This window comes from Artemia franciscana, chromosome 11, assembly GCF_032884065.1.
Source record: "Artemia franciscana chromosome 11, ASM3288406v1, whole genome shotgun sequence".
Classification (NCBI taxonomy): Eukaryota; Metazoa; Arthropoda; class Branchiopoda; order Anostraca; family Artemiidae; genus Artemia; species Artemia franciscana.
In genome coordinates, this window is record NC_088873.1 from 40,590,300 (window position 1) to 40,602,155 (window position 11,856).

Sequence of the window (11,856 nt, forward strand, 5' to 3'; positions counted from 1 at the left end):
GTTTCTTCAGTCTCTGCAGAGCGAGTGGGCAGGCTACTTCTTCTATTTGCATTCTGGTCATAAATTCTTTGGATATGTAATCAAGATTAAGGTGTTAAAAACATCTTAACATCTGATTTATTTCGTCAATATGACAAATCAGGATTTTAATGACTATCTTTCAAACATTCTGACAGGGTAGTGTTAGACTACTAAAATCAAAGAAAAAATGTTGGGCTATTTAACGAAATAGATGAATTTATCAATTACAAAGATTGTATCTTGCTCTAACCAGCATGTTAAAGTTTATTTTCGCTTTTTTTCTTTTATGATACACAAGTTGTGTTTAAGGGAGAAAGAAAATTCCAGGTAATATTTATATACGCATCGACAAACTTCAGGAAGTTGATACCCAGCACGCAGCTTTGATTGATAATTCCCTCAAAAACTAAAAAAAAAATCCCGAAGATATTATAAAGAATCCATATCCCTTCGCTTATTTCCAGTGATCTTTTTTTCCGTTTAGCTCTTTTATATGCCACAGGCTGAGACGTACATAGGGGAGGTGGAAACCCTCTCCCAAATCCTTAATTTTTGAACAAATCTTCAGCGCAAGTGTTTGGCCACAGTTTGTCTTTAAGGGAGAGAAAAACAAAAACTCTGTTGTGCGTATCAACACCCACTGACACAAAATTCATGGGGTAAATCCCCAGCACTCCACTAAGAATGAATTTACCAATTACAAAGGCTATAATTATGCCCGTTGAAGAAAAAATAATAATTATGATTCTTAGTATATTGTCACTTCTGCTCTTTTATGTAGCAGAATTTTGTCATTGAGGGCAAAAAAAATTCCTGATAATATTTCTATACGTATCAGAGACCATTAATACAAACTTCAGGGGGAAATCTCTATCACGTGGGTTGGATTGGTGAATCCAACTCCAACAAAAATCTTGCAAATATTCTACAAAATGCATATCCTGTCGCAACTACTTTATCTTTTCAAAACTCATCTTACACAAAATGACGAGTCCCAACCGCCTACGTAAAAACTATAACTCGCTACCTACCCTGCTACTAACTGGATTAACTTTGAATTAATTTTAGATTGCATTTATGTTCATCATCGTTATCGGGCAGGAACATACTTAGGATTTTTTTCGAGGGGAGGGGGAGTACAATAATAAATGCTAATAATTACCTATTGTTGCATTATGGTTTTAAGTATAAATAAATTTCATTTCAAAACTAGCTGGAGACAAAGCAGGTACGTTAACACGGTATATGCCTCTCCCCCCCCGTTTGGTGTCCCATCCCCCGAAATTTCGACATTCGTACACTTGTCTGTAATTTTTACATTTTACATATATATATATATATATATATATATATATATATATATATATATATATATATATATATATATATATATATATATATATATATATATATATATATATAAAATTATTTTCATATTTTTTAAGCAAGACACGGTCTGAATGCTCTGTTTCTTTTTTGGGACCGTGGAGTTGGAGCAATCTGCCATGGATTGTACAACTCTGTATGTCTTCCTCCTTGATAAAGCTGGTAAGCTGGTAAAAGATTGGGAACTTCACTTATAACTTATCCTCAGCAAACCCTAGGGGGGAATAGCAAGACCTTAGAAGGCAATGTGTCCACTTTTTAGTGATTAGCATGCATGTGAAAAGGGCAGCCCACGGAGGAACAGAGATTTAAAAAACGGTGTCAAAATGTTTTCATGCTTTTTATTGGCTTTAAAATTCTTGCAAAATAACCAATCAGGCTTTGAACAGTATGCATTCATCGTGCAACATAAATTCAACAGATGCAAGTTCTCAAATTTATGTGGTTGTAAAACCAGTTGAGTTCTAAAAATGTAGAGCTGTTTGTCTCTCCAGAAATAAGAAATAATGCGATGGCTTACAAAAATCCATCGCAAAAAACAAACCTTTGGAATTAAATCATATTTTTTACACGTAGTTATAGGATACTAAACTCTCTTTATTAAACTTTTTTTGTGTTTTCTCTATTGCCAAATTCTGAGAAGTTCTTGGTTGCAATTCTCGCCTTCCTGTTTGAGATAAGGCGCTTGCGCTGCTGTGTTGCCCTTGGGTGGCTTGGTGCGGCAGTGAATTGGTAGTAGCAGTAGTCAAGACCGAACCCAGAGAGGGAGGCTTACCCGGTTTGAACACCCCCCCCCCCCGAAATTTTTGTCTGAATCGTACAAAATTAACAAAAATGCATATAGACTAATTTTTTCAAACAGTAACGATGATAATTACTAATCTGTTACAGTCAGTAGGTCATACGTTGCGGAACTTGTAATTGTGAAACAGGAAATATAAAGGGGTCACAAGACAGTTTGTTCTTTCAGTTTAGTTTACGACTTTGGTAAGTGAAGAGCGATTCGAAAAATGAAAAAGAAATGTGATATAACACCGTTTTTTGCACCCAAGCGAACAAGGTTAGTTATTTTTAATAGTGACGGTGGCATCTCGTCTGTGGATTTTTCATCTGGCCCTGCGGGCTTAAATAACACGGAAGTGGTTGCTGATGTTCAGATTATTCTTGAGGATGCCAAACGTGATTCACATTACAGTCCACTCGATATAGTCACTCCGCAGCACGCTATTACCCAATCTTATTTGGTTCCAAACGACATCGGACGGTTTGTCTACAAATCGTCGTCACTCAACAGAGCGTCCAAACTTCGTCAGATATTGCATATTTTTCCAATGTCTGGAAAAAGAAAGCTACAGTTTCAGTTGGATTGGCTGATTCGTTTCAGCTGGTTGTCCTATTCCCCATCTGAGGACGGTGCTTTTTGTCGATTCTATCTTCTTTATTCGTTCGAAAGAGCTGGGAAAGGTAGCAATCAACACTTAAGTAACCTTGTCAGAAAACCCTTCAGGAACTGGAAGGATGCATTTGAATGCTATACAAGTCACCGAAAAACACAGTTTCAAGAAAAATATACTTTAACCGCAGACAACTTCATTTCTGTTGCGGAGAAAAGGTAGGGTAACATCATCAACCAGATAGACACAGCAAGGGCAATGCAGGTTCAGGAAAAGCGTCAGAAACTGAGAGTGATTGTTGAAACTGTAATAATCCGCGGGACGCAACAGCAAGTCTTCGGGGTATGGACGATTCCGGTTTCATTTCACTCACGGATCCATAACCATCTCAAAATGATGGCCAATTTCGAGGTCTTTTGTGACTAAGGGCAAGGGTTGGCGACAAGAGTCTGATGAGACATCTTCTTTCCGTAGCAGCAAGTGCCACGTATATCACCAAAGGTTCAGAATGGTCTTATTTTCATTTGGGGAGAAATTCTTCAACAGTCCAATATCGAAAAATCAAATGCAAGTACTTGCATTTTGGTGCTTGCTGAAGAAACGGTTTCCAATATGGAGCAGCTATGTGTTTGCTTCCGCTACACATCTACTAGAAATCTTCACCAGGATTTTCATGGTTGTGTCCCAGTTACGGATCTATCTGGATAAGGTCTCGCTTCGGCAATTCTACCTTTTTGGAAAGCCTTGGGCTTGGTCTAAAAGAAATGGTTGGCCAGGGGTATGATGTCGCGGCAGCGATGAGCAGCCATCTAAGGGACCTTTATGCCGTAATAAGCCGACAATATCTAAAACACTTTGTATCCACTGTATCGCACATAGTCTCAAACTTGCCATTTCACCTGTCTGCTATATTCCAGCTTTTAAGCATTTCTTTGGGACTCCTATCGTAAATTTGCAGTTTCTACACTGTTTCGCCACTCAGAACCCGAAATCTGAACGAAAAGAGCAACGAACTCTTGCCAGATTCCTGAAAACAGAGCATGACCAGACTCTGCGAAACGAGGTGGGTCGAGCGTCATGATTCAGTTATGTATTTTCTTGAGCTCTGTCTGCTCAAGCTGCGTTCTCGCGAAACTCTTGAGGAGAACATCAACGCAGAAACGTCTGCGAAAGTGTCGCAAACGCTGGACGTCATGAACCAGTCAGAGTTCGTTATGTGTCTCCATGTCATAAAGGAACTTTCCTGCCTGACGCTGCCTTTGTGCAAGACTTTTCAGTCGGCTGACTGCGACTTGGCTGCCGCTTGTAGACATGTAAAAACTGTTCTTTCTAGAACAATGACAATACGACAAAATTATGTCGCCACCTTCGCTCCTCTGTTCGACAAAGGTCGGTCTTCTGCAACTACTTTAGGGCTTGAGATGACTCACCCAACAACAAGAGGTGGAAGGAAATCTAATCTTGACGACCCTGATTTTCTCACTCACTATAAAACCTCATTGTTTATTCCTTTTCTAGACTACTTCATATCGGAGTTGAAACAAGGCTTTGAACTCTACCAGAATCTGCTGTCTCATCTCAGCATCCTCGTCCCTTTGAAGATCGTATCAGTTGATCCCAAACCATAAAGTTGGAGTCTTTGCTTGAGTCATATGACGATATTCTTCCCGAGCCAGACTGCTTAAAGCAAGAGGTTGAGCTTTGGTGCAGCAAATGTGAAAAACTTCTTACCACAGAAAGGCCTTCTTGTGCTGTATCTTTTCTTCACGAATGCAACTCCACCTTTTTTCCAAATATTTCAGTTCTATTGACTGTCCTTGAAACATTGCCTGTCAGTACTGCCACTCCGAAAAGAAACTTCTTTGCACTTGGAAGGTTAAAAACCTGGCTAAGAAATTCAACGGGACAAGAATACTGGTTGGTTTAACTCTTAGTCAGCTCTGTAGACATATTATGATCTTAAATACTTTGTTTTCTAATGTGATACTGCAAAAAAAAGAACACCCCTTAAAGAAACAAAAGTATGCCCAGTGGATGAGCCCTTGCTCACAAGGGGTGGAATGATGGTCTCCATGGTTGAACGTTAGACTAAGTCTATGGGAAGAATTTTTTGACGTGACCCCTCCCCCCTCCCAGAAAAACATCCAAAGGTATGGTCCTGGTAGTAGCAGAATCAACCACTTCTGAATCAATGAACACCAAGAAAATGAAAAGTTTACAAAGATAAAATATTACTAAAAGTCATAAGGAGAAGGTAGTTGTAAACGCTTGTCTTTTTTCTGAACGTGACGAAGGAAGTTAATTAGGAAGGAAGTTAAAAATCGTTTAAGATAAGGTTATTCTTATCTATAAACATAATTTTGCCATAAAATATTTTGCACTTTATGAGCAGGTTTATTGCATATAGACCATGACAAGAGATTAGGCAATTGTTAGACTTGAGAAAATAAAAATAAAAAGTCTTATATAAGGGGTTATACGCTGTTTTTCAGTGGGGTGTACAACTTAGCATCTCTAACTAGGTCCCCGGATTCCTCCACAGAACTTGCAAGCCTCTATTTGGTTGTATGCCTCATGTATTTTGTTTTGAAAAAGCCACCTAGTTCATAACTACTGGCTCTAACAATACTCATATCCTAGTTTAAAACAAGACATTTATCTAAATACCTTTGTTTATTCTAACATTTCTTATTTTTAGTTTTATTACCTTTTTTCAATTTAGTAATAATCATTCTTTTATCCATGAAAGGGGACAGAGGTTAATCCGTAGTTTTATTGCTTAGGATTATTTTACCTCACTAGTGTTCCTTGCAAATCTGCTTTCTAAAAAAATAAAATAAAAAACATCCTAACTCTTCTCATTAAAACAAAGGAAGAAAAAAGAGCTTTTAAACCGAATTTTAACTATTAATTAACAACACACTAAATAGAATGAATGTAGGTCTTCAGACTAAATGTTTGCAGATAGAATGAGGAAAAGTTGGGTGGATTCATCAAATATTCATTTTCCTAATTTAGGCTTAAGTAGGCTAGCCTTAAGTCGGCTAAGTCATGTCAGATACCCGAACATTTTCTAATTTATGCCAGCGTTGCATGTCAAGTTATGCATTTTTTTCTTCTTTTTTTTAAAGAAAAAACAAAGAATTATCTTCTTTTGCTGTGCAATAATTAATTCTTTTATTGTTGAACATATTTCGAAACTTTAGAATATATGTTATAAACCGTATCTTTAGATTAACTTATTCCCAGTTAAAGGGCTATAAATCAGCCACTCTGTAGCTGATGGGCATGAACAGGGGTCAATTGGGGCACAGGAAGGGGACGACTGTCTCTTTTAGATTTTGAAAAATACTACTTTTTGGTATTTTCTTTGAACCTCCGGTCTTACAATTTTGTGAGTTGGCATCCCTGGAAAAGCATGTTAGTAATGGCTTTTTCATGGGATTTTGCAGTAATCTTTTATATAGTAACGAGTCGTTACCGAATTTTTGATTGTGCGCAAAGAAACTCATATTCCAGAGGTAGGAAGCATGAAATTAGGTGATATAGAATGTGTTTACTCAGGCAGGAAGGATGGCGTACATAGACAGTGAGTAGGGCTCATGATGAATAAGGAAGCTACTAAGGCTTGTTTAGGCTGGGAAGGTATTAATAATAGAATACTAATTGGTCATTTTATGACTAAAAACTTCAGGTATCAATTATAGTAGTATATACCCCTGTAGAACCAACTGACGGAGATACTAGTGACTAAGATGGATTTTACTTACAGTTACAGGAGCAAATAGACAGGGTCCCAGGTAAAAATATGTGTTTTTACTAGGAAGATTTTAACACCCAGGTCGGTAGAAATAGGGATAGATGGTATCCTAACCTAGGTAAATTTGGTATAGGAAAAGACATTTGCAACAGACATTTGCAATTTTATTGGTATAACAGTCTAGTTATAACTTATACGGTGTTTGGTCATAAAATGGCCAATAAGTTAACATGGTATTCACGCGATGGTAAGACAGCAAACCTAATTGATTATGCTATAGTAAACAGAAGACTCGACAGGATCAATGCAAGATACTAGGGTATATAGAAGTGCTGTTACTAATGTCAAAAGTAAAGATCACGATCTAGTAGTGTCTAGTGTTAATCTAAAGCTGAAATTTCGGAAGGGTAACTACCTCCCGGGAAGTTATGATAATGGTAGACTCCAGGATGAGAATTTGAGAGAAATTTTCCAGGAACAATTGAATACTAAACTTGAGAGCTTAAAATTTGATAACGTGGAAGATGGTAGGACTAATTTTAGAAAAACAATTTGTTAAGTTGCTGCTGATGTCTTGGGAAGAAAGTTAGGACTGCAGCAAGGATTATTAGTGCAAAAACTTTATGTTTAATAGAGAGGTGCTTGCACAAGAATTATCTAAGTGATAGATCATATGAAAACAAAAGGAATGTAAAGAAGGCGGAGAACTAATAAAATATGAACTAAGAAGATTCATAACATACAATATGAACTGAGTTTTGAAGTGGATGCCATGGATAGAATTACCGATGATCTTGAAGATGGATATAGACGGCATAATAATAAAATATTGTGCTGGCATGTTAATAAATTCAGAGGGAATTGTCAATCCGGATTGGCCCCAGTTAAAGGTAGGAAAAGGGCCACAATCAGTGATAAGGAAAGAGTTAAAGGGAGATGGACAGAACATTTTGAGAATGTGCTACACCGAGATAAAGTTGTAGGAGAAGATATAGAGGAAAATGAGAAAGTTAGCGATAACTTGGATGTGAAGGAAGATTTGTTGTGTGAGGAAGAATTAGCGACAGTACTAAAAGGATTAAAAAATAATAAGGCTCCAGGCACTGATAGTGTGGTAAATGAGTTTCTTAAGTATGATGGCTCTTAGGTTAGAAATAAGTTACTGAAGAATACGAATATGATTTTTGAAAAAGGGTAAGTATCTAGGGATTTTACGAAAACCTTAATTAAACCACTGTATGAAAAAGGTGGTAAGAGTGAGTGTGGTATTTATCGAGGTATTAGTCTGGTCTCTGCAGGTAGCAAATTACTTAGTAATATGATACTTTTTAGACTGAGAGATACTGTAGACAAAGTTCGAAGAGAAGAACAGAGTGGTTTTAAAAAAGGTAGAGGATGTGTCGACCAAATTATCACTCTATGGTTAATAATTGAGAAGTGCCTGAGTTATCAAACATCTTTGGTCCTTAGTTTAAACGGTAATGACCAAGTGTTCGGTTCTGTTGATAGAAGAGCTTTAGCGAATGTCTTATCCTTGTATGATATACAAGACAAATATATTAAGGTGATTAGTGCTATGTACGAGAATAGCACTGCAGCGTTTAAGGTAGGAAATGAGGCTAGCAGTTGGCTTTGTTTTAAGTCAGGAGTTAAGTAGGGTTGTGTTCAATCCCCCTTTATATGGATCATTTTGATGGACTTTGTCTTAAGGAGCACAGGAAAGGTAATGGGAGATCACGGAATCAAATAAGGAGGAAAAACTCCCCTGGACTTAGATTATGCTGATGATTTAAGCATCCTAGATGAAAGTGTGAGCAAAATGAATGAACGCTTTGATGTTTTGCGAGTTCAGGGTGCTAGAACATGTTTGAAAATGAATGTTAAGAAGACTAAGTAACTAAGGCTAGGAATAAGTGAAGATAAAAATGTGACGTTGGGTAACGAAAAGATTAATCAGGTGGGCAGCTTTACTTACCTTCCTAGTATTATTAGTAAAGACGATGCGAGCAGTGAAGATGTTAAAAGCAGAATAGCCAAGGCTCAGGTTTTTTCTCAGTTAAAAAAGTTTGGAAGAATAGGTAGATAAGTCTTCAAGCTAAGATTAGAATTTTAGAAGCTACAGTGATGACAGTGGTCAAATGTGGCTCTGAAGTATGGGCGCTGTGAAAACCCGATGGAGATTTGCTAGATGTTTTCCAGAGAAATTGGCTACGGATTGTTCTGGGTACCCGGCTGACTGACCGTATTTAAAACAGTAGGCTGTACGAAAAGTGTCGTTCAATCCCACTTTCTAGGGCTACAATGAGAAAGAGGATGAGATGGCTAGGGTACGCACTACGGATGAAGGATGACAGATTACTGAAGATTGTTCTTTTCGGCCAGCCGTCTAGGGCTAAACAGAAAGCATATCCTCATTTGGGGTGGGATTAAGTCATAAAGAAGGGTTTAAAGAAATCGGGAGCTTAATAGGAGGGTGTAAAGAGGAAGGTTTTGAATGGATTGGAAAAATGGAGGAGAAGCGTGCGTAGCTGTGTTGGCCTCAGGCGGCTTGATGCTGCGGTGAGTTGTCAGTAGTAGTAGTAGTGCAAATGGAACGGGTAAAAACTAATTCATTCAAATTATGTCAAGTGTTTTCGAATAACACTAGGAAGCTTTAAAGCACCAAGAACACTAAAATACTGTCACCCTTCTCTGGAGCCATCTAATATCTGAAAACTACGACCTTTTTAAGATTATTCTTTGATGTTCTGAATAAGGTTGGGCACCACTGTTGATATAATTTTGAAGCATTTGAAAAAAATTGACAATGACAAAATTGACAATTGAAAATTTTCAATTTTTCAAAATTTGAAAATTGACAAAAATTTTACAAAAAAAAATGATGAAAACCTTAATTTCCCCTCCTTCTAAGAAAATTTACTCGATTGTTCCCTCCCTCACAAAAATATTCCTGAGAAATCCTTACTGGTAAAAATATCTATGTCAAAGCGACTAGTTGTTTAAGGTCCACTAGACAAGCTGTTTTTCACTGTAACCCATTTTTGGAAAAAAAAAGTGCTGGGGAACATCCAAGGGAGGGGACGAAGAAGAAACTTACAAAAAACCTTTACAAACTTTACAAGAAAAAATGTATGGAAAATTTGTTTATAACAATTTTTGCTACTTTTATAGGAGTCAGACCAAAAAATTCGAAGGTTGGTCAAACCAGTGCCCCCCCTGGAAATAGCCTTGGGAACACATTTTCATTCTAAGGACGAGGAAATCAACTACAAAGGTGCAAAGACAATTTATAAAGGTTGGTGATGTATGGCATCACAAGAACAAAGTTAATTTAATAGATACTGCTTTCTTCTACCTAGGATACCAGAAAAATATAATTACATCGCTCTCGCAGTTGTCCTGGTGATTTATCGAGTTCTAGTATTATTGCTAGTTCAATTTTCTCTTTGTAAAGATACGAGGGGGGCATTATAGAGTTTAATGGCTTTGTTGTTTATTTCCAGCCTGTTTCAAGGATAAGTTTTCATTACATCTTAATAGAAGATCTAAAGCCGAACTGACCTACTATGATAAAACAAAGAAGAAAAAGCTAATTTTGTGGCTTCATAAAGGTAGCTCACTAATCTTTCTATTAGTTACTTTCGTTTATTATCTGCACATTCTATTTAAATAAGAAAAAAAATACAAAATGATTATAACCGTTATTAGATTATTTATTTTGAATATATTTGCCCCTAAAATGTCTGCACCCGGGGCAAGTACCCCCTCCGCCCACCACCCCCGAAGTTACCTGTGACTAATAACTTTGAATTTTTTTTAAACAAACAAAAGAAACATCTTAGGAAATTGCGTTTATAACCGTTATATATATATATATATATATATATATATATATATATATATATATATATATATATATATATATATATATATCTTTGCGCTAAAATTTGACTCTTTCTCTGAACTCTACTTTTTAAAACAATAAAAAACTTTAGCGTAAAGTCCGAGGCCTCAACGAGGGGACAACCCCTTTCATATACGGAATAATTTCTGTTCGTTTTAAGTTTTAATGTTGCTCCTTACTTTCAGTTGAAAAAACTTGTTTTTTCTATTTAATTTTTGAACGTTTTTGAATTAATGCATGTTATCATTTTGGCTCACCGTACATGAATTATTAAAACGAAATTTGCATATTATTTTTATTTTTGCTAATTGGCTTTCTCTTAGTTTTAATCAGACAATTTTGAGAAAAGGGGGTGGGGGAGGAAGCCTAGTTGCCTTCCAATCTTTTGATTACTTCAAAAGGCAACTAGAACTTTTAATTTGTTACGAACGTTTTTATTAGTAAAAAATATACATAACTTACGAATTAACTTACGTAACGAACTTCTATATTCGTACATTTTTATTAGGCGTATGAGGTTTCCCCCTCGTTAATACCTCGCTCTTTATACTGAAGCTTAAAATTTCTCCAAATTTTTAAAGAATGACCCCTGAATCACAAAGGTCGTTGAATAAATAGTTGAAATTACTAAAAATACTTTAGCGCAAAGAGCGAGGTATTCAGGAGGAGATGAACCCCTCACATTCGTAATAGTTTCTGTTCGTTTGAAGTTTTAATGCTGCTTTTTGCTTTCAGTTGAAAAAGACTTTTTCATATTTATTTTTTCATTATTTTTTTGTTTTAAATAATGCTAGAAAATCCTGCACCCCCTTAATGAAAATTCTTTTACACCAAGACAAATTCCTCCACGGAAAGATCTTCCCAAGCAACCTTTTCTCCTCAAGCCCTCCCCCCCCTCAACCATAAAAATCCCCTGAAAATGTCTCTACGCTTCCCAATAACCATTACTATATGTAAGCATTGGTCAAAGTTTGTAACTTGTAGCCCCTCCCCCGGGGACTGTGAGGGAGTATGTAATCCCTCACCAAATAGAGAATCACCATTTTTAATAATTGCAATTTTTTGTTTTTTTGGGGCCTTCCTACTGATATTATATAACTGGTTACGCTAGAAAAATTTCTTTGTTAAGGGGTTTTTGGATTGTTTTAATCCCTTGTTAAAAATATATACAAATATTTTTGCAGCCAATAGTTTTTTTTTTAATCTTTACTCACTTTAATGTCTTTTCATACTGTTAAATATATTATTATATTGTCAAATATACTTAATATTGTCAAAACAGAGAATCATCATTTGTAATAATTGTAAATTTTCGTTTTTGGGCATTCCTACTGACATTATATAACTGGTAGCGTTCAAACCTGTAAGCTTAATCGCGTAGTGACTTGATT

At 36.4% G+C, this 11,856-nt stretch overlaps 1 protein-coding gene across 1 annotated transcript; it reads left to right on the forward strand.

Annotated features, from left to right (window-relative positions):
* The first annotated feature begins 7,879 nt into the window (after positions 1-7,879).
* Positions 7,880-8,218, forward strand: LOC136032625 (uncharacterized). Its single transcript, XM_065712898.1, has one exon. The coding sequence runs from the start codon at positions 7,880-7,882 to the stop codon at positions 8,216-8,218; it is 339 nt and encodes a 112-aa protein (XP_065568970.1).
* Positions 8,219-11,856: the final 3,638 nt, after the last annotated feature.

What these genes read in the sequence shown, in the direction of transcription:
- LOC136032625 (XM_065712898.1), top strand. Translation starts at nt 7,880, where the DNA reads ATGATACTTTTTAGACTGAGAGATACTGTAGACAAAGTTCGAAGAGAA.